We start from the raw sequence: 23,818 nt of genomic DNA, 5'->3' as shown, positions 1-23,818 counted from the left end.
CACACACACACACACACGCATGTGCGCACGCCAAGATGCAGAGACTATAAAACCCAGCTCCCGGAAGCATCTTACTATTTCATTTTTCCTTTGGAGAACCTGGCAGGCTACCAAAAGTACCCTGCCCGCACGGCAGAGTCTGGCAAACTTCCCGTGTCGTGCTCAATATGCCAAATACCAGTAACAATGATGGGTCTCATTCTCCGAATCCTGAAAGAGCATTGAAATGGCTCTTTTAAAATCTCAGGGCTAGGAGGAAGGTGACGTTACTGGTGCCTGCTCGAGGCAATCAACGAACAACAGGATGATCGTAATCGTGAAGAAAATGTGTTGTTGTGTGGGGGATGAGGGTCAGTAAGATAGAGAAGAGACCGCTATGACAATGATAGCTGGGAATGATCACGCTGGACAAGAGCTGAGGGTTAAGAGTAGGTAAGGGATATTCTTGATAACCTTTCAGTATCAATATTGCAAACCACAGTGCCCAAAGGGAGAGAGAGAGAGAGAAAGAGAGACAGACAGAGAGACAGAGAGACAGAGAAGAAAAGTGCCTTCTGTAGAGGCAGACCGGGGGTGGGGAGTGGGGGTGATGGGAGGGAACTTGGGGACACTGATGGTGGGAAACGCACACTGGTGGAGGGATGGGTGTTGGAACACTGTGTGACTGAAAACCCAGCCATGAACAGCTTTGTAAGGGTCTATCTCACAGTGACTAATAAAAAAGTTAAAAAGACAAACAAACAAACCAAAAAATCAGAGGCATAAACTTCCTGGGGCTGAAGCTACACTCAGAACAGTGGGTGTGCAGGTAAGGGGCTTGCCGAGCCAGCAGCCCACCAGGGTTAGATCCCAGGCCAGACCCCGCATATAGGTTCCCTGAGTCAGGAATAAGTCCTGAGCATTGCCAGGTGTGGCCCCCAAATAAAATAAAACAAAACAAAAACATTTCTTGCTTTTGCGGCATGAGGGCCTAAGAAAATTCAGTATCACACAAACGGCTTCAGTCCGTTCCCCACTATCAAAATGCCCCCTCTGAGGGGCTGGAGCGATGGCATGGTGGGAGGGGGGATGGTCTGTCCATGTAAGGGGTTCCTGAGCTGTGGAACTGGAACTGAAGGGCGTGAGACACCACCAGTGAGCCTTAAAAACCATAGTTAAGAGGCCGAAGCAATAGCACGGCGGGTAGGGTGTTTGCCTAGCACGTGGCCGACCCGGGTTCGACTCCCGGCATCCCATAGGGTCCCCCCAAGCACCACCAGGAATAATTCCTGAGTGCAGAACCAGGAGTAACCTCTGAACATCACCCAAAAAGCAAAAAATATATATATATCATAGTTAATGAGCTGAAGTCCAGGGCTATTGGTGACTGCCCTGAATGTGGCTGACCCCTGCTCAGTCCAGTTCTCCTGAGCACCACTGGGAGTGACCCGAGAGATAAGAGCTAGAGGAAGTCCCTGAGCATACCCAAGTAGGGAGCAACACAACCCCCCACCCCGCCAAAAAAAAGGCCCATTAAGTGAAATCAGCCAAAATACAGTCGCTCTATGAGGCAAAGTTCAAGTTCACAGGAACGAAGTAAGATGGCTGAGGAGGAGGCCGGGGGAGGGAGAACGGAACATTCTGGGGAAGGGGGTCAGCTTTTGTCTGCGAGGTCGTGACGAGAGAACCTTCTAGAAATGGTATGCGATAGTGGTCCAAGAATGCGAAGACACTTGTGCTTGCAATAAAGTAGACAGGGTCTCTGAGGTCTTAGAGATCTGAGTTATAAGAATTATTTATCCACCCAGTGATCCATGAAAAGAGAACCTGGGTCATGCTCAATAACATATACTATTTGCTTATTTATCATCTTTTAAATTATCCTCCTTGGGGGCTGGAGAGATAGCACAGCGGGTAGGGCGTTTGCCTTGCACGCAGCCGACTGGGGTTCGATTCCCAGCATCTCATATGGTCTCCCGAGCACCGCCAGGAGTAACTCCTGAGTGCAGAGCCAGGAGTAACCCCTGTGCATCGCCGGGTGTGACCCAAAAAGCAAAAATAAATAAATAAATAAATAAATAAATAATCCTCCTTGGACTGGAGCGATAGCACAGAGGGTAGGACATTTGCCTTGCACGCGGCTGACCCGGGGTCAATTCCTCCGCCATCCCTCTCGGAGAGCCCAGCAAGCTGCTGAGAGTATCTCACCAGTATGGCAAAGCCTGGCAAGCTACCTGTGACATACTCGAGATGCCAAACATAGTAACAACAAGTCTCACAATGGAGACGTTACTGGGCCCACTACAGTGCTACAGTACTAAATAATGCTCATTAAAGTACACTACTCAAGAAAGTTTCATTCAAAATTACTATTGTTCATGTTCTGATTCCAAGCAATGGGTTAGATGATGCTCAAGCGGGCCCAGTAACATCTTCGTTGACACAGTGTAGAGAGTCTAACTGATAAACAATAACAATAAAATGTAAAAACTGTATGTCATTTAGGTAAAGTGAACATTTAAATAATACTGTAACATCTAGCACAGTGGTAGGGCGTTTGCCTTACGTGCGGCCGACCGGGCCGACCCGGGTTCAATTCCTCCGCCCCTCTCAGAGAGCCCGGTAAACTACCGAGAGTATCTCGCCCGCATGGCAAAGCCTGGCAAGCTCCCTGTGACGTATTCGATATGCCAAACACAGTAACAACAAGTCTCACAATGGCAATGTTACTGGGTCCGCTTGAGCAAATCGATGAACAACAGGAGGACAGTGCTACAGTGTTAATACATGGATGTTAAATATCTGTCCAACTCTGTGTAATATTCTACTTCTTAAAACAATTTCAGTTTCAGTGACTATCTTCCAGCTCCTTGGCGAATTCTTATTCCTACACATTTGGTTGTCTATCATGGAACTATAATATCCGTCAATTAAAGTTATTTTAAAATAATGTTTCTTTTCCATCCGTTTTGAGTTTTTATCATAAGTGTTCATGAAAACTTGTTGGATGCTTTCTAGATCTACTGATATTATCATGTTTTTTTGATCTTTCCTTTTGTTAATGTGAAATGTCATATTCATTGATTTGAGATGTCAAGCTATTCTTATATCCCTGGAATAAATTCCACTTGATTGTGAGAAAAGAAAAAAAAAAAAGAATGGGAAGACACTGGGATCAGATTTCCCGCTTTATAAAGGTCAGGATGGGAGCCCAGAGATAGACAGGACATGGGGCGGGGTGCTTGTCTGGCATGAGGCCAAGCTGGGTTCGATCCCTGGCATCACCTCTGATCCCTGAGCGCAGAGCCAGGAGGATGCCCCAAGCACCACTGGGTGTGGCCCACAGAATAAAACCAGAAGTCAAAACAATAAACTTCGAGTTCTGTTTATCTTACCACAATTTTTGAAGTTGGTGGGAGAGGAAGATAGTGAGAGATAGTTCATGTCAGTCAGCACCCCATTGATTTTCACACACTCGGGTGTGAGCCGCTGACATTCGTGCTGAGACAGAAAGAGGCATCACAGGGGAGAGTGAGGCTTCCCAGGAAACGGTTCTCTCCTCCCACCCCTGTTTCTAGTCATTTCCTTCCGTCTTTTTATTTATTTTATTTATTTACTTCTTTATATCTGCATCATAAAAGTCTTACAATATATCTCATAAATTTATTCATTTATTCGTGTCTGGTTCCCAAACAGAAAACAACACACAACTAGTTTAGCTCTGCCCTAATCAATGGCTGAATAAATAACAATACTCCTACATTAAAATAATAGGGAAAGGGGGCTGGAGCGATAGCACAGCGGGGAGGGCGTTTGCCTTGCACGCGGCCGACCCGGGTTCGATTCCCAGCATCCCATATGGTCTCCTGAGCACCGCCAGGAGTAATTCCTGAATGCAGAGCCAGGAGTAACCTCTGTGCACTGCTGGGTGTGACCCAAAAAAGAAAAATAAATAAATAAATAATAGGGAAAAAAACTAGTTTAGCTCTGGGCTGGATATTTGTTTCATTTTGCATTTTGTTTGTTTTAGGGGTGTGTGTGTGTGTGTGTGTGTGTGTGTGTGTGTGTGTGTGTTTTGAGGGAGTTCAGGCCCGGCAGTGCTCAGGGCTCACTCCTGGCTCTGCACTCAAGGGTCACTCCTGGCAGTGAACAGGGGACCCAAAGCAGTGCCCGGGATCAAACCCGGGTTAGCCAGAGCAAGGCAAGCATCTTGCCCACTGTACTATCACCCCGGCCTTCTCTCTTTGGGGACCATACCTGACAGTGTGCAGGGGCTACTTCTGGCTCGGTGCTTGGGGACCCCAGGCGGTATTGGGGATCAAGCCTGAGCTTCCTGAATCTCCAGTCTGTGCCTCCGTCACTGAGCGCTTGCTCTCTCTGTCTCTGTCTCTCTCCCTCTCTCTCTCTTTTCCTCTCTCTCCTCTCTCTCTGTCTCTCTCTCCCTCTCTCTTTCCCTCTTCTTTTCTCTCTCTCCCACTCTCTTCCCCTCTCTCTCCTCTCTCTGTGTCTCTCTTTCCCTCTCTTTTCCTCTCTCTCTCTTTCTCTTTCTCTCCTCTCTCTCCCTCTCTCTTTCCCTCTCCCTTTGTCTCTGTCTCTCTCTCCCTCTCTCTCCTTCTCTCTCTGTCTCTGTCTCTCCCTCTCTCCTCTCTCTCCCTCTCTCTCTCCTCTCTCTTTCCCTCTCTCTCTCCTTTTCTCTGTCTGTCTCTGTCTTTCCCTCCCTCTTTTTCTCCCTCTCTACCTCTTCCTTTCCCTCTCTCCTCTCTTTCTCTCTCTCCTCTCTCTTTCACTCTCTCCTCTTTCTCTGTCTCTCTCTGTCTCTCTCTGTCTGTCTGTCCCTTTTTCTCTCACTCTCTTTTTCTCTCTCTCTCAGCTTGATTCTGAATGTCCTTTGAAGAAGAACGAGGATTAAGTTGGAAAGAAAAAATTCGAAATATGCCGTTCCACTTAGAAACAGCTCAAAAGAGCTTCCTTAGAGGATTTTTCATTGAATGTTTGTAACAACTCCACAAAGGTGCTTCTCCACTTTGTAGGTGAGAAAATGAAGAGTGGAAAGGCACCAGTGGAGGAAGAGCCAGGGAAGGCTGGTGTGAAAATAAGGTCAGCCTGGAGCACTTGGATTCCCTGCCATGCAGGGAACAGGAGGAGGAGGAAGAAGAAGAAAAGGTAGAGGAGGAGGAAGAAGAGGGGGAGGAGGAGGAGAAGGAAAAGGAGGAGGAAGAGGAGGAGGAAGAGGAGGAGGAAGAGGAGAGGAGAGGAGAGGAGAGGAGAGGAGAGGAGAGGAGAGGAGAGGAGAGGAGAGGAGAGGAGAGGAGAGGAGAGGAGAGGGGAGGGGAGGAGGAGGGGAGGAAGAGGGGAGGAGGAGGGGAGGAGGAGAGGAGGAGGAAGAGGAGGAGGAAGAGGAGAGGAGAGGAGAGGAGGGGAGGGGAGGGGAGGGGAGGGGAGGGGAGGAGGAGGAGGAGGAGGGGAGGGGAGGGAAGGAGGAGGAGGAGGAGGAGGAGGAGGAGGAGGAGAGGAGAGGAGAGGAGAGGAGAGGAGAGGAGAGGAGAGGAGAGGAGAGGAGAGGAGAGGAGAGGGGAGGGGAGGGGAGGGGAGGGGAGGGGAGGAGAGGGGAGGAGGAGGAGGAGGAAGAAAAGAAGATGGAGGAGAAGGAAGAGGAGGAAGAGGAATAGAAGGAGGAAGAGGAGGAGGAGGAGAAGGAAGAGAAGAGGAGGAAGAGGAGAAGGAAGAGGAGGAGAAGGAATAGGAGGAGGAAGAGGAGAAGGAGGAGGAGGAGGAGAAAGAAGAGGAAGAGGAGGAGGAAGAGGAAGAAGAGTTTCCACAGGAGATTGGGTCATTAGAAGCTGGTGCTACAGAATCGGCAAAAAGAGTGTCAGGGCAAGTTTGGCACAAATTGAAATGGGGCAGTTTCGTGTGAAGCAAAGCCAGAAGGAAGGAGAAGGCAAGTACCAGACGATCTCACTCATGCGTGGCACCCGGACCAGGGAAGCCGTGAGGTCGATAGTAGCACGTGGTGGTGGGCCACTGGCCCTGGATTCCAGAGCCCAGAACTCCGAGGAGGGCAGGAGGAGGGAGGAAGAGGCGACCCCAAGTGACACAGGATGGGGGGTCCCGGGCACTCTGGGATGGTGAGAGTGTGTCACTGTATACCCCCTAAACATCAGCACTATTGTGACCACGTGGCCCAAACTACAATAAAAATAAGAAACCAATATTTTTAACGAATAAGGCAGGTGGGTGTCAGAGAGTCCCACCCAGGCTCCATTTCCAGCAGCACCTAAAGTCCCCGAGCCCTGCCGGGAGGGATCCCTGAGCACAGAGCCAGGGGTAAGCCCTGAGCATCACCTGATGTGGTCTCAAAACCCACCGAAAATTCTTTTTTAATTAAAATTAGATAAAACGTGGGGGCTGGAGCGATATCACAGCTGGTAGGGCATTTGCCTTGCATGTAGCTGACCCAGGTTAAATTCCCAGCATCCCATATGGTCCTCCGAGCACTGTCAGGGGTAATTCCTGAGTGCAAAGCCAGGAATAACCCCTGTGCATCACTGGGTGTGACCCAAAAAGAAAAAAAAATAGATAAAATGAAATAAATATGGCCATCAGAGAAGCAAGATTCCACAGGACATAAACCCTCTCTATGAGTCACCATGCAAACTCTTGGGACTGTTCAGTGTTGGGGGCCCTGAGGCCACATCCGGGCCCTGCTTGGGGCTTTCTCCTGGCTCTGTGCTCAGGGCATCCTACTTGGTGCCAGGGATGGAACCAGGGTCAGCTACGCGCAGGATAAGTACTGTTGGACGTTGACCCTAAAAGTGGAAAGTGTTTGAGTCTTCATCAGTGAAGCTTTCCTCCTCCCAGTGAAGCTTACAGTGCTCTTGCTAGCATCCCTCATTTAAAGTTTATCTTTAGGGGCTGGAGAGATAGCACAGTGGGTAGGGCATTTGCCTTGCACGCGGCTGACCCGGGTTCGATTCCCAGCATCCCATATGGTCCCCTGAGCACCGCCAGGGGTGATTCCTGAGTGCAGAGCCAGGAGTAACCCCTGTGCATCGCCGAGTGTGACCCAAAAAGCAAAAAAATAAATAAATAAATAAAATTAAGTTTATCTTTAACCTTTTCTTCGTATTTTACTTCGTATTGTCTCATCATCTCAGCTCCCCATCGTCAGTCTTGATTCCTTACAATCCAAACTTTCTGGTAATTCTGGACTTTGTGTGGTGCTTTGTATTTGAAGTGCTGTGTATTTGTACCTGCTTTTCTATGTCCCTTGTAGCCTTTTTTTATATGTTACTATAGGGCAGAGTCTTCTTCCCCCACTCCTGGCTGTCCTCACCGGGGCCTCTTGGAGAGAGACAGGTTGAGTTTCCCCCCCACCACCACCAAGCAGAGCCCCAGCAGCCGAAGACCTCCAGAACCAGCCACAGTCATGCTAGACCACTCTCCACACGTCTGGACAAGCCTCATGCATGAAGAAACTGGCAGAGGAACCCAGGCATGTGGGTCCCAGGGCTGAGATCTCCGAGCCTGCGCGGATCGAGACTGGGCCTTCTCCACCCAGATCCCCATCTTCCAGTAGGTAAGCGTCACACCCATCAGCTGCCACCAGCGCCAGGTTGGTCCCATCAACGGCCAAGACGCAGAGACTATAAAACCCAGCTCCCGGAAGCGCGCGGCTGCTTTTGCGGCCATGCAACATCTTATTATCTCATTTTTCCTTTGGAGAACCCAGCAGGCTACCAAAGCATCCTGCCCACACAGCAGAGTCTGGCAAACTTCCCGTGTCATACTCAATATGCCAAATACCATTAACAATCATGGGTCTCATTCTCCTAACCCTGAAAGAGCATTGAATACGACTCTTTTAAAATCTCAGGGCTATGAGAACAGATGACTGGTTAAAGAAACTTTGGTACATTTACACAATGGAGTACTATGCAGCTGTTAGAAAAGATGAAGTCATGAAATTCATATACATGTGGCACTACATGGAAAGTATCATGTTAAGCAAAATGACTCAGAAAGAAAGGGATAGACATAGAAAGATTGCATTCATCTAGGGAACATAAAGTAACAAAATAGGAGACTAACACCCATGAATGGCTGAGATTAGTACCAGGAATTTTACTCCATGGCTTGGAGGCCAACCACACATGCTAGGGGGAAAGGGAGCTCAGATAGAGAAAGGAGCACCAAATTAAGGGTGTTGTGAGGATCCTCCCAGGTTGGGAGAAGCATGCTGAAAATAGACTATAGACCAAACATGATTGCCACTCAATGCCTCTCTTGCAAAACACAGGACCCAAAAGAAGAGAGAGAGAACAAAAGGGAATGCCCTGCCACAGAGGCAGGGTGGGATGAGGCGATGGGGGGTGGGAGGGATACTGGGATCCCTGGTGTTGGGAAATGGGCACTGGTGGAGGGATGGTATTTGATCATTGTATAACTGAAACCCAAGCACAAAAATTTGTAAGTCTACAACTGTACCTCGTGATGTCTCACTAATAAAAATTAAAAAAAAAAAAAAGAATAAACATGGTTGCTTTGAGACTAAAAATAAAATAAAATAAAATCTCTAGGAAGAAGGAGACGTTACTGGTGCCTGCTCCAGGCAATCGATGAACAACAGGATGATCGTGATCATGACCATAGAGCAACGTTCTCTGGTTAAACACAGAAAGACCGTTAATGCTGTGCTCCTGATATTTGGGAGTCAATTGACTCTGAACTAGATCTACTCCTGGGCATTGGTCATAATTGCTTCGGGCTTTCAATTGACATCATTGACTCAGGTTTCAGTTGCTGTCGTTCCTAACACCCCCAAAGGGAAGTCCCTCCGCCGTGAGACCAGGCACGGAGAAAGTAGCATGGGGGAAGGTAGGAGATGGGAATGAGGGGCAGAGTGAGACTGGAATGGGGTGCTCAGTGAGATTGGAACAGGCACACAGGGAGAATAGAATAAACAGCAGGACGGAGATTGGGATAAACGGCAGCTGATCACCAGCCAGCCTGGCGGCCCTGTCCCCTCCTTCATGCATCTGTTGGAGGTGGTGGCTCATGGCAGAGGAGAGAGCACCAAGCCTCTTATTTATTTTTTTTTTAATTCCACAAAATACCTTAATTCTGGTTCTCTCTTCCACCCTGGCGTAAAGTCCTGCCCACTCCAGACCTGAAGTGAACCCGGGGCGGCAGAAGGAAAACCACAAAAGCCACCCGGCTCACTCTGTTCCTCGTCTCTGCAGGAGCAGTGGGATTCAGGGACGGGAGTGAGAGCAACCCCCAGAGCTCCTGGAAGCATCTCTGTTCCTCAGCAAAGCAGTGGCCTTCCCGTTTTGGGGTGCCCTTCCCCTCCCTCCCCATCCAGCCTGTGCCCTGCAGCTCTCTGGCCTGAGCCTCGAGTTATGACTCATTGGGCTGCAGCATTTCAAGTCCTGGGTTCTACTTCTGCTCCTGACTTCAGTCAGCCTGAGTCCTCAGCAGCAGCTCAGCAGACAGAGCCAGACTAAGCAGTCCCCGGGGTCCAGAAAGCAAAGTCTGAGCCAGAGCGATAGACCAGCACAGCAAGCAAGTGGGTAGGGCGTTTGCCTAGCACGTGGTCAACCCAGGTTCGATCCCCGGCATCCCATAGAGTCCCCAGAGTACCGCCAGGAGTGATTCCTGAGTGCAGAGCCAGGAATAACCCCTGAGCACCACCAGGGATGGCCCCCAAAGCCAAAACAAACAAACAAAAAACACACAAACAAATGCAGAGGCTGGAGTCAGACCTGAGCACCAGGACAGCGGGGAAGGTGCTTGCTTTGCACTAGGACCACTCGAGTTCAATTTCTGGCCCCACCTACCAGGAGAGAGGAGAGACCACTGAGTGCAAGGCCAGGAGCACAGCTGGGTGTGGCCCCAACAGCAGACCAGAAAAAAATAAAAAGAATTTGGGGATTGGAGAGAGAGTTCAACAGACTAGGCACATGCCTTACACATGGAGCATGCCCGGGTCCCATCCCTGGCAACACATGTTCCCTCTTGTTGGTGCCAAGCCAGGACATTAGGACGAGCCTCTGGACGCTGCCCTGCAAGCAGGAAGCAGAACCGAGGCCTCACTTTCACATTAAGTGGGCAAGCTAAGCTTGTGAGTCCGATGATCTGGAGAAGTACAGCATGCTCTCATATGCCCGCCTGGTCATACATTGTCTTGGCAGCAAAGACAAAGCATCAGTTTCCTTCTCTCTTACACATCCTTAATCTGGTTTGACCTTCAAGTATCAGTATGAGCCTTCTATTTGCCCTATGTGTAACCAACCACAAGAATGTGGAGGATGTGATCAGCAGAGCCTACGGGTCCAGCTCCATATCTTCCTCTGGGGTTTTAATCATGACGACATAGCTTTGACAACATAGCTTTGACAAGACAATGTATTCCCTGATGTACTTTTTTTTAAGGTCTTTTTTTTTATTTGAAGCCAAATATCCAGATTTAATGTTGCAAAGACAAATGTTTTGACATAATTATTCATCATGAAAGTCAGATTGGACAGTACTATAGATACTGGCAGTAATTTAACAATATTGACTATTTTGCCTCAAATGCTTCTTTTTCTTATTTTTTAATTTTTTTAATTTTTATTAGTGAGACATCATGAGGTACAGTTGCAGACTTACAAATTTTTGTGCTTGAAACCTGATGTACTTTTGACGAATGCTTATCCTATAACTCGTTAGTGAGTCTTTCTCTGTGATGAAGTCAATAGGACTCTTGTTAGTGATTCTTTCTCTGTGATGGAGTCACATTAGGATGTAACTGATAAAATAGAAGAATAACCAGGTGCCTCTGGTTCTTCGCCTCAAGCCAAATCGATGCCTTGGCCCTCTGTGCTGTCTACATTCCTCTCATGTCTTGTCTCTGTCCCTCTGACCGAAAGAATATTCACGCAACACCTCTCCAGCCTTCTCCCTCAGTATCTCCCCAAGGACTGAGCCTGGAGTAGCCCCTGAGCACTGGCACCCAACTGGCCAATCCTGTGTCGGGTGAATCCCATGCCATCTGTCACCTAGCTTACGGAAAGCAAAAAAGGCGATGTAAGTTGTGGAGGTGGTCTGATTTAGAGGAAGACGTATTCTTTGTAGATGCTTTCATCAAAAATTTCTTCTTTTCTTTTTTGGTTTTAGGAGCACACCCACCCAGCTGTGCTCAGGGATCACTCCTGGCAGTGCTCTGGGAATCATATGCGGTTCTGGGGATCGAACTGGGGTTAGACATGTTCCAAGCTACCCCTGTACTCTCTTTCCCTCTCTAGGCCCATTCTAGACTTTCATCAAATGGGAAGCCAGTTACATTTAAGGACAATACGCTCTTCCTCAACTTCCTGAGAGCAATCATGTCTCTGAATTGCCCACAAAGGATGTTAATAATGTTGAATTCTTTTACTATTATTGTTGTTGTTGTTGGGCTGGAGTGACAGCACAGTGGGTAGGGCATTTGCCTCGCATGTGGCCAACCCGGTTGGCCCAGGTTTGATTCCTCTGCCCCTCTCGGAGAGCCCGGAAGCTACCGAGAGTATCTCACCCACACAGCAAAGCCTGGCAAACTACCCATGACATATTTGATATGCCAAACACAGTAATGACAAGTCTCACAACGGAGACGTTACTGGGCCAATCGATGAACAATGGGAGGACAGTGACAGTGACAGTTGTTGTTGTTGTCGTTGTTGTTGTTTTGGTTTTGGGGCCTCACTCACAGTGCTCAGGACTTACTCCTGGCTGACACTCAGAACTCCTGGCAGGTTCAAGGAGCCATATGAGGTGCCAGGGATTGAAGCCGGTTGGCTACACGCAAGTCAAGAGCCTTCCCCGTGGTACTATTGCCTGAACCCCTAATGCTGAATTCTTAACACTCTTCTCTGTCACTCAATTCTACCCCCAAAGAGAAAACAGAAAGCTGCCTCAAAGCATCAACATCGGGGCTGGAGCCATAGCACAGTGGGTAGGGCGTTTGCCTTGCACGCAGCCAACATGACTGACACAGGTTCGATTCCCAGCACCCCATATGGTCCCCTGAGCACCGCCAGGAGCAATTCCTGAGTGCATGAGCCAGGAGTAACCCCCGACCATTGCTGGGTGTGACCCAAAAAGAAAAAAAAAGCATCAACATCAACTCAGCACTCAAAACCTGACAAGGGTTTCTCATTTTCTTGGGATATATAATTTACAATGACAAGTGAGAATTGTTGCTATGGTTTGTTTTGGAGGTTTTTTTGCTCTGTTTTGGGGCCACTCCTGGCTCTGCACTTAGGGATCTACCCCTGGTAAGGCTAGGGGAACCATATGTCAAACCCAGTTGGCAGCATGCAAGGCAAGCCCCCTTCATCCTCTTCTCTGGCACAATGAATGCAATGATTAAAGAAGGGGCAATGTTAGAGAGAAGACACTTAAGCCCTGGCCAAGGTCTAGCTGTCTGCTCTTCCCAGTTTGACTCTTTCTCGGCCATCTGCTATTCCCTCGTGAGAACAGGGATCTTTCTGGATCCACTACATTTCTTAATCACACCTGCACTTCTGGACTGAACCCTTACTCAACATCCTTTACCTCCAACACACACACACACACACACACACACACACACACACACACACAGCCACTGTAGGGGTTTCTGTTAACAGAGGGCTATTGGCTCCTGAAGGAAAGCATAGGAAATAGAGAAGTTAGAAAAGAACATAGGAGGAATGAAGGAGTGAGGAAGGAGGAGGAAGAGGAGGAGAAGAAGAAGAAGAAGAAGAAAGAAGAGGAGGATGAGGAGAAGGAGAAAAGAGGAGGAGGAGGAAGAAGAGGAGGAGGAGGGGGGAGGAGGAGGAGGAGGAGGAGGAGAAGAAGAAGAAGAAGAAGAAGAAGAAGAAGAAGAAGAAGAAGAAGAAGAAGAAGAAGAAGAAGAAGAAGAAGAAGAAGAGGAGGAGGAGGAAGAGGAGGAGGAGGAGGGAGGGGGAGGGGTGGGGGAGGAAGAGGAGGAGGGGAGGAGGAGGTGGAGGAGGAAGGGAAGAGGAAGACTATTCTTTCTGCTCCTCAGGAGAAGGAACAGAGAGACACACAAATGAATCTCGAAACCAAGCAGCTTGCTGCAAGAGATGCCTCCGGACTTTGCAATAGGCCACTTTGGCCGAGCTACTCCAGATGGGAGCCAGTGCCATCTCTCCACCTGTCCTCTAGGAAACCCGTCGGCCACCATCTTCCAGAATTCAACAAAAGGCAAGGTAAGCAGGGTCAGTAGCAGCAAACGCCAGGCCTCATGGGACAAGGGAGAAACCAGTCCCTCTCCTACCCCCTGCGCCGATGGGACTCTGAGATGCCGCCCACAAAATGCCCTCAGCTATTTATTAAGCTCCTAAATGGCCATGATCCAGAGATGAACCCACAAACGAATCTCGGAACTGAACAGCTCGCTGCAGAGATCTCTCCAGATTCTGATTATTAAAATTTTAGAATTCCAGAAGCGGCCGTGCAACATTATATGCTATCCATAACTGTCACTGTCACCGTCACTGTCCTCCCATTGTTCATCGATTTGCTGGAGCAGGCCCAGTACCGTCTCCATTGTGACAATTGTTACTGTGTTTGGCATATCGAATACGTCACGGGGAGCTTGCCAGGCTTTGTCGTGCGGGTGAGATACTCTCATATCAAGCAATACAAAACAAATTCTCTAGCATTGCCTTTTGGGCAGGTTTGAGGGGTGGTGGGAGAATTCCAAATAATAAGGGTGGGACTGGTGTCGAAAGATTGAATGTAATCAAAGTAGAGAGAGAATATTGTGGAAATTGCCTGCCACACAGGCAGGGGAAGGGTTGGGGTGGGGCAGGGGCGGGGGGGGGTGGGGGATACCGGGAATTTTGGTGATGGAAAATGCACACTGGTGGAATGATGGTATGACCAAAACTCAAGCATGAGAATTTTGTAACTGTATCTCGCGGTGAGTCCATAAAAAAATTAAAAGTCAAAAATAAAAAAGGGAAGGAACAGCACTCGCCAACACAGCCCCCACCCACCCCACGCCCCTTTCCAAATCCTCTAACTGCACTCACCATCTCCTCGCTGTTTGCAAACATGAGCAACTGTGAGTGCTCAGCCAGGCAGAACTCTAGGCTGGAATTCCAGTCCTTCTGCTCCACTGAGAAATAGTAGCAGTGGTCACTGTGCCTCAGCCAGAAGTCCGGGCAGCTGGGACAGTGGTCACAAGTGGACTCCTTGGGACCTAGAAAGGAAGAGGTGTAGTCTGGGTCTGTATGGCTGGGCTCAGAGGCGCTTCCGTCTCTGTGCTCAGGAGCGACCCCTACTGGTGCTCAGGAGACCAGATGTGGCGCCGGGAAGGAATTGGGTCAACCGCCAGCAAAACAAGCACTTTTTGTTTGTTTGTTTGTTTCATTTGGGGACACCCAGGGGTTCCTCTGCTTGGGGGTCACTCCTGGCAGTGCTGAGGATGGATGAACATGTGCTTCAAGAGATTTAACTGGGAACAGCCGTGTGCCTGCAAGTACCCTGCTATGCTATGGTGGGCTATGCGATCTCTCCCTTCTCCTGTCTGTATTTATTCTCTTAACAGATTTTCAATCAATTCCTCTAAAATCTCCCCCACCTTTGCTTTTGTATGTGAGGTTGGTACGGTTGGGATCGGAGCAATAGTACAGTGGGTTGGACATTAGCCTTGCACGAGGCCAACCTGAGTTTGATCCCCGGCATCCCATAGGGTCCCCCCGAGCACCTCCAGGAGTAATTTCTGAGTGCAGAAGCAGGAGTAACTCCTGAGTGTTGCTGGGTGTGACCCAAAAAGCAAAAAAAAAAAATTGGTAGAGTTTTCATCATAACGTATAATTTTGTATGCTGCTTTTATAAAATATCATATTGTATCATCATTTCCTTATGATCATGTCAAATAATTACATTCTGTTCAACTTATCACATTATATATACATATGTATATATACATATACATATGTATATATACTCACAGAGCCTCGCAAGCTATTTGTTGTGTATTCAATATGCCAAAACCAGTAATTACAATGGGTCTCACTCCCCTGACCCTGAAGGTGTCACCAATATGGCAGCATTGGGAAGGATGAGAAAGGAGAGGCCGACAAAATCTCAAGGCCGACCTAGGCTGCCACAACGAAGGAAGACAAAAATGATCGTCTGTGCTTTCAATGCACATACGCTAGCATCAGATGCACCATCGAGGACCTGATGGTACAAGCGCGAAAGATCAAGTACGACATCATTGGTCTGACCGAGACAAGAAGGCACCAATCTCATCATGCCATTTTCGACACTAGAGAAGAATTGTTCCTCGGAACATGCGATAAAAGAGATGTCGGAGGCGTCGGTGTCCTTGTCAACACAAACTTGGCCATGAGCATTGATTCATTCAAATGCCTAACAACCCGAATCGGACGTTTACATTTTTTTGAATACATATATATTACATACATATATATATATATTACATACATAGATATCAGTACTCATTTATTGATTTACTCAGGCTTTTTGGACCATGCCCAAGTGGTGATTGGGAACTAGTCCCAGCTCTGTGTTCCTGGGCATCAAAGTAGGGTTGTCCACATGTAAGGCCTGAAGCCCCCACCATCTCTCTGGCCCCAGGAATGTCATTATTGAATGGAATGTGTCATGTAGCATGCTTTCCCATGTTCTAGAACGAGCTTTGCTAGACTTAGTGTCTGTTCTGTGGGACTATGGGCACAAGTAATAAAGCCAGACACTGGAACTTCTTGTTCAGAGCCATGGCCGATCTCAGAAGGAAAGAGGCCCCAGCTGGGTCAAGTCACCTCAGAAGAATAAGGTGCCGACTTCATGGCTCCATTTCTTCCCTTTCATTGGGCCCATGAACTGCTTATTTTCTAGTTCTCGCTCTCAGAGAACCTGGCAGGCTACCAAGAGTATCCTGCCCACATATATGCCTGACTGGGAACACCTGTAAAGGTGATTAGAGGCTGCCCAAAAAGCCTCCATCCCTCTCGGAGAGCCCGGCAAGCTACTGAGAGTATCCCACCAGCATGGCAGAGCCTGGCAAGCTTCCCGTGGCGTACTTGATATGTCAAAAACAGTAACAATGATGGTCCTCATTCCCCTCACTCTGAACGAGCCCCCAATATGCCATTGGGCTACGCTAGCACGTGACAGGGATGAATGGAGACATTACTGGCGTCCACTCGAGCAAATCAATGAACAACGGGATGATAGTGATAGTGATAGTTATTGGGTCCATGCTAGACCTTTGCAGAGAGAAGTGGTCTAATATTTACTTGAATACAAATAACTTTGGGGCCAGAGAGAGAGAGAGAGAGAGAGAGAGAGAGAGAGAATGAAGGAGACAGGGCACGTGCCTTGCATGTGGCAGCAGTGGTAACTGTGTCCCAGGTTTGAATCCCAGGAACTCCACCTGGTCCCCCAAACACCTTCAGGAATCATTCCATTCCTGGGCATGGAGCTAGAACAGCCCCTGAGCACCACCAGGGTGGCACCCCTCCCCCCCAAAAAAAAGAATAAATACACAAATGCATGTGCTCAAAGACAAGAACCCCAGAAGATGTGTGCAGGGGTAACTTACTTTATTGGGGTTTCCCTCCATCCCTCCCTGCCCCCTACTCTCTCTTATGCTACATTGATTTTATATCACAAAACAGTTAAGCCAAAAGATGTTGTTGCTGTTGGGGCCACCCCCAGCAGTGCTCAGGCCTTACTCCGGCTCTGGGCTCAGTCTGTGGCTCCAGGCTGGCCCCTTCCCCACTGTACTTCCTCTACAGCCCAAATCCAAGCGTTCCTCTTGGGCTCCAGTTTGTACTTACCCTGGCACAGAATCCATCTGACTATCAGCAAACTCGTAAGAATGATGCTCAGAAGGCCCAGAGTGATGATCCCATAGGCACAGAGCCGGAGTCTGGAGGAAACTGCAAGGAGAGAATGGAGAGAGACTCCTGAGCCAGAAGACAGAAATGGCCCAGAAGAGGCTAGGAGAGAGTCTGAGAGATGGGAGTAGAGACGCCCTATAAGCTTTTCCTGCAGTAGAGATAGAGATAAAGGCCAGGAGGATCGAACCATGGCTTGGAAACTGGCCTCAAGTGCTGAGGGAGAAGGGAGCTGGGATGGAGAAGGGACCACTAAGTAAATGATGGCTGGAGGGATCGCTCGGAATGGGAGATGTGTGCTGAAAGTAGACTATGGACCAAACATGATGGCCACTCAGTATCTGGATTGCAAAACGCAACATCCCAAAGGAGAGAGAGAGAGAGAGAGAGAGAGAGAGAGAGAGAGAGAGAGAGAGAGAGAGAGAGTAAAATGTGCCTGCCACAGAGGTAGGGGGTGGGGAGGGGTGGGGGGTGGCAGGAGGGATACTGGGGACATTGGTGGTGGAGAATGGGCACAGGTGGAGGGATGGGTGCTCGACCATTGTATGACTAAAATGTAATCACGAAAGTTTGTAAGTCTGTAACTGTATCTCATGGTGATTCAACTTAAAAAATTCCCAATGCCCAAAAATAAGAGAGAGTATGGGGGAAATTGTCTGCCATGGAGGCAGGGGGAGGGTTGGAAAGGGGGTTGGGGTACACTGGAGACACTGGTGGTGGAGAATGTGCACTGGTGGAGGGATGGGTGTTCGATCATTGTATGACTGAAACTCAAACATGAAATATTTGTAACTGTATCTCATGGGATTCAATAATAAAAAAAAAGAAGAAAATTAAAGAATCAGAGATGTTGCAGAAAGAAGGAACATCTTACCAATATCTTCAAGGAACTAAGGAAAATTAAATTGTATCCATAAAACAAGGATGGCCAGTTATTTTAAAAATTCAATGAATAAATATACAAGATGTAAAAAAAAAAATTCAAAAAAACACTGTGCCAGGACCAGCGGCCCACCCTGATCTCTCAACCACTTCAGATGTTCCTTGTAATTCTGGGGAGGGTTTGGGGCCACACATGGTGGTGTTGGGGGTTACTCCTGCTCTGTGCTCAGGGATCATTTTTGTGGTATTCAAGAGAACACATGGTACTAGGGATCAAAGCACATGCCCCAGGGCTGGAGCAATAGCACAGCAGGTAGAGCATTTGCCTTGCAAGTGACTGACCTGGGTTTGATTCCCAGCATCCCATATGGTCTCCCGAGCACCACCAGGAGTAATTCCTGAGTGCATGAGCCAGGAGTAACCCTTGTGCATCGCTGGGTGTGACCCAAAAAGAAAAAAAAAGCATATGTCCCAGTTGGGGCATCTCTCTTGCCCTTCAATATATATGTGTATATATGTATATATATATATAGTTTTTTGATGGGTGTGAGGGTCAATGAACCCTCTCCAGACAGTGAAAAAATGGTGCCGGTAGAGGAACAAAGGCATGCGGATCCCGGGGCTAAGATCTCCAAGCCTGCTCAGATCGGGGCTGAGCATCCTCCACCCAGATCCTCCATGTTCCAGTAGGCAGGGGTCACACCCACCAACTGACACCCCCTCCCCCCCCGGCATCGTGTAATCCCATCAACGGCCAAGACCTGGAGACTATAAAACCCAGCTCCCAGAAGCGTGAGGCTGCATTTGAGGCCGCACGACATCTTAGCTCATTCTTACTTTGGACCACCTGACAGGCTACCGAACGTAACCTGCCCACATGGCAGAGTCTGGCAAACTCCCCGTGTCACACTCAATATGCCAAATACCAGTAACAACGATGGGTCTCATTCTCCTAACCCTGAAAGAGCCTTGAATATGGCACTTTAAAAAAAAAAATCTCAGGGCTAGGACGAAGGAGACGTTACTGGAGCCTGCTCGAGGCAGTCGATGAACAACAGGATGATCGTGATCGTGATCGTGATCGTGATGATTCATGTTTTGGGGTCACACCCAACGGTGCTCAGGTCTTACTCAAGACTCTGCGCTCAGGGATCACTGCTGGTCGGGTTTGGGGCACCATATGGGGTGCTGAGTTTCAAAGTCGGCTCAATCACGTGTAAGGCAAGCACTTTAACCCCTTGTATTATCTCTCCAGACGTGAAAAACATTTCAACCCAGACTTTTATTTCAAAATTGTAGCAGTATCATCAGTTGGAGAGTATAGGAAGCATGTGTGTGTTGGGGGGGAGGGGGCAGGTGGCAAAACCTGACGAGGAAGGTATTTCAGTACTAGTTAAAATTCCTTTATTTGGTAGCACAGCGGGTAGGGCGTTCGCCTTGCACGCAGCCAACATGGACGACCCGAGTTCGATTCCTCCGCCCCTCTCGGAGAGCCCGGCAAGCTACCGAGAGTATTCGATATGCCAGACACAGTAACAACAAAGTCTCCAAGGGAGACGTTACTGGGCCCGCTCGAGCAAATCGATGATCAACGGGAGGGCCTTTACTTTACTTTACTAATTCAGAAATGGGGAAATTAATCTCCCTCGGTAAGGCTTGCTTTCCTACTTTCTTATTTAAATCACAGACAAATTACCCTGTCAATGTCGAACCTGGATTCGAACCCCCTGTATCTCATATGGTCCCCTGAGCCCTGCCAGGAATAAATTCTTTTTTTATTAACTTTTATTAATGAAACACCATGAGGTACAGTTGTAGACTTACAAATTGTTGTGCTTGGTCTTCGATTATACAATGATCAAATGCCCATCCCTCCACCAGTGCCCATTTCCCACCACCACGGATCCCAGTATCCCTCCCACCCCCTATCCCCCCCCATCCCACCCTGCCTCTGTGGGCATTCCCTTCTGTTCTCTCTCTCCTTTTGGGTGTTATGGTTTGCAAAAGAGGCGGCATTGAGTGGCAATCATGTTCGTTCTGTAGTCTACTTTCAGCATGCTTCTCCCATCCTGGGAGGATCCTCCCAACACCCTTTATTTGGTGCTTCCTTCTTCATCTGAGCTGCCTTTTCCCCTAGCATGTGTGGCCGCCCCCAAGCTATGGAGTAAACCTCCTGGTACTTATTTCCGCTATTCTTGGGTGTTAGTCTCCTATTTTGTTACTTTATGTTCCCCAGATGAATGCAATCTTTCTATGTCTGTCCCTCTCTTTCTGACTCATTTCGCCTAGCATGATACTTTCCATGTAGTACCACGTGAATGTAAATTTCATGACTTCATCTTTTCTAACAGCTACATAGTAGTCCATTGTGTAGATGTACCAAAGTTTTTTTAACCAGTCATCTGTTCTCGGGCACTCAGGTTTTTTTTTTCCAGATTCTGGCTATTGTAAAGAGTGATGCAATGAACAAAAAAGTGCAGATATCACTTTGACTAGGGTATAAATTCTGAGCATCTCTGGGTGAGGCAAACAAACAAAACTTGGTGTAGACCTATCTTTTTTTTAATCTGCTCTCAAGGCTTCTCTGTTTTCTTTCTTTATTTCTTTTATTTGGGTCACACGCGGCAATGCTCAGGGGTTACTCCTGGCTCTGCACTCAGGAATCATTTCTGGCGGTGCTTAGGGGACCACATGGTATGCTGGGAATCGAACCTGGGTCGGCTGCATGCAAGGCAAACACCCTACCTGCTGTACTATCACTCCAGCCCCTGTTTTCGGCAATAAACATTTGTTTCAAAGGATTTTTAGAGGGACTGGAGCAATAGTCCAGTGGGAGGGCGCTTGCCTTGCACGCAGCCAACCCGGGTTCAATTTCTGGCATCCCATATAGTTCCCTGAGCACCACCAGGAGTGATTCCTTCCTGAGTGCAGAGTCAGGGGTAACCCCTGAGCATCACAGGGTATGACCTCAGAAGCCAAAATAGGAGAGGGGGTTGGAGTCCTGACCTATTTTCCCATTCCCAGGTAAGGTACCTGGAAAACAGGGTCTCAAACTAAAAAAAAAACTGGCAAAAATAAGAATGTGCAATGAGCACTCAGTAAAAATAAAAAAGCCACTTGCCTAGAAATCAAAATCACTATAGTCAAATTCAAACACACCACCGTAATTCCATTCCATGAATAACCTGGCACTTAAAACTGTACATTGCTTTTTGGTCTTCATTGTTGCTGTTATCTCAATATACAATTTACTTACACTAAAAATTGCACCCGAAACTCTGAAAATTATACCTCATTTAAAAGCTCCAGGAAAAAAGTAATGTTCTATTATATTTTCGTTAACTGTATACTTTAAACACTAACTGGTTGTCTAAAGAGGTTTACAGCATGCCTTTTGAAGCATTTTAAAATTGAATATTACACTCCGTGGATAGAAAGAATTGATCTAATGACACTTCAAGTTGGTTTCAACAAAATCTTGTCCCCAGAGCAGTTTTCTATCGCTTAGAGTGAAGTTTAACTTTATAACCTTGGCTCGGAATAATATGTGAGCTTACATATTTTCCAAGGAGAACCTTTATCTGAGAGGCTAGTGATCAGAACGAACTAGGCTAGACTTGAGTTACAAACAGTTCCAAGATTTCCTCCAGCAGTAGAACCCAGTCAAGTTCACGCTTGCTTTCAAAAGCATTGAATCTCTCATCTAGAGCCAAAGTGATAGGACAGGGGAAAGGCACTTGCTTTGCAAGTGGCCGACCCAAGATCGATCCCCAGCATCCCATATTGGACCTGGGTCTTGTAGATTAAAAAAGATTTCCCAAAGACCTAAGAGCAGGGACTGAAGTGATAGCACAGCGGGTAAGGCATTCGCCTTGCATGAGGCCGACCTGGGTTCGATTCCCAGCATCCCATATGGTCTTCTGAGCACCACCAGGAGTAATTCCTGAGTGCATGAGCCAGGAGTAACCCTTGTGCATCGCCGGGTGTGACCCCCCCAAAAGAAAAACAGACCTAAGGGTAAACCCCCAATGAACTCTTCCTTTTCCAGCTCTGGGTCTGAAACAGACCCCAAAGCACTTCCTCCCGTTTGCCTTGATTTCTCTAGATCCTAGACTCCAGACTTCTCCCTCCCCCTCTTCCCTGAGTGGCATTTCCCCGAATGCTGCAGTCGACTCACCTTTGGGCTGCGATCCGCAGTCATTCTGTACTTGGGGGGCCTGGGACAGCCCTAAAAAGGAATAAATGGCGTGATCCGTGACCTCCATCTCTTATCTCTCACATTCAGTTGAGAAGAAGCAGAGAGAAGAGTGAGGAGTTGGTGTGTCAAGGAGGAAATAGACCAATTTCTCCTCTGCCAGGAGGAGGAGGAGGAAGCTTGAAGGCTTCAAAAAAAAAAAAGATGCAGCATAAGAAACACAGAAGTAATTTTTTTTTTCAGGAAATGATTCAAAGACTGGGGTTGCTTATTGAAACTACTATGCAAAATTGTGATTGTCCTCCCCACCTCACCCCTGCCCATCATGCTCTGTAGCCACTTATGTGAGAAAATGATTACCCATCTCATAAATTCTTTTTTTTTTCCATTTTCGTTTTGGGGACCACACCTGGTAATGCTCAGGGCTTACTCCTGGGCTCTGCATTCAGGAAATACTCCTGACGGTGCTCAGGGAAACCATATGGGATGCTGGGGATCAAACCTGGGTCGGCCACATGCCAGGAAAGCACCTTACCCACCCGTAGCCCCTCCGTGAATCCTCTCGAGGAAGGAAAAGTTGCACTAAAGTCCAGCCATTTCGATTATGAAAATTGAAAGAAAACCGAGAATGGTTTGGAACTGGCGAGATGGTATGATGGAGAAGTCGCTTGCCTGGCTGCAGCTGCCCCAGGTTCAATTCCTGGCAATGAATAAGGTCCTTGAGCACCGCCAGGAGTGATCCCTGAGCACCGAGCCAGGAGTAAGCCCTGAGCACTGCTAGATGTAACCCCAAAATCCAACCCCCATAGGGGCCGGAGTTAAAGTGCAGTTAGTAGGGCATTTGCCCTGCATGCAGCCGACCTAGTTTCGATCCCCAGCCTCCCATATGGTCCCCCAAGCACCGCCAGTAGTGATTCCTGAGTGCAGACCCAGGAGGAACTCCTGTGCATAGATGAGTGTGACCCCCCCCAAAAATCAAGCTAACGCCCATAAAAACGAGATTAATTTTTCCAGGGGCTAGAGAGATAGCACAGCGGGTAGGGCGTTTGCCTTGCAAGCGGCCGACCCGGGTTCGATTCCCAGCATCCCGTATGGTCCCCTGAGCACTGCCAGGAGTAACTCCTGAGTGCAGAGCCAGGAGAAACCCCTGGGCATCTCCAGGTGTGACCCAAAAAGAAAAAAAAAAGAAGGTGGAAGCCTCAAAAAAAAAGTAATTTTTTTAGATATAAATTCAGTGTGTGTGTGTGTGTGTGTGTGTGTGTGTGTATGTGTGTGTACTCCTAAGAAGTGGGATCACAGGGAGCAAACAGAGCTGCGTATTGGATGTGCCTTGCATATTCCACACCTCCAAGCTATCCCCCTTCCCCTAAACATAGCTCAGAATTAAGATCTGTTTGCCTTTGAGCAAACAAACACAAAGTCAACGGGACTGATTTATTTCCTTGCTTTCCACACCATTGGGTGACTGATGAAGAAACGAGAATGTTACTTTTCTGGGCTGGAATCACATGAGGGGCAAACTATAGCCCAGACACCTTTGAACAACTTGCCTTGCACCCCGACATACATAAGTCCCCCCCAAAAAAACATTCCCTCAACCCTGCTCTCACTCTGCATGTGGGATTCTTCTCCCATGAGCTCTTGCTTTGTTTTATTTTTTTTTTAATTTTTATCAGTGAGACACCATGAGGTACAGTTGTAGACTTACAAATTTTTGTGTTTGTGTTTCAGTTATACAATGATCAAATACCCATCCCTCAAAGAAAACAAATACGCAAGCCTGAGTGATTTGCTTCTAAGGAGTGAAAGGTTATGACGCTGAAGTGTGAAAAGCAGAAAGGGATTTGAAACCCCAAGC

The 23,818-nt window shown here is 47.9% G+C and overlaps 1 protein-coding gene across 1 annotated transcript in view; it reads right to left on the bottom strand.

The window, feature by feature from the left end:
- The window catches only part of KLRG1 (killer cell lectin like receptor G1), a 31,009-nt gene extending 8,979 nt beyond the window's left edge, over positions 1–22,030 (bottom strand). The window contains exons 1-3 of the mRNA XM_056134718.1: positions 21,943–22,030; positions 16,824–16,925; positions 14,043–14,212 (exon numbers count right to left, since the gene is read on the bottom strand). Coding sequence (XP_055990693.1) covers positions 14,043–14,212; positions 16,824–16,925; positions 21,943–22,030 — 360 coding nt within the window. The remainder of the gene's footprint in view (positions 1–14,042; positions 14,213–16,823; positions 16,926–21,942) is intronic.
- Positions 22,031–23,818: the final 1,788 nt, after the last annotated feature.

This window comes from Sorex fumeus, unplaced genomic scaffold, assembly GCF_029834395.1.
Source record: "Sorex fumeus unplaced genomic scaffold, SorFum_2.1 ptg000101l, whole genome shotgun sequence".
NCBI classification, from domain to species: domain Eukaryota; kingdom Metazoa; phylum Chordata; class Mammalia; order Eulipotyphla; family Soricidae; genus Sorex; species Sorex fumeus.
The sequence above is the reverse complement of the archived record's forward strand: the minus strand, read 5'-3'. Positions and strand labels throughout refer to the sequence as shown.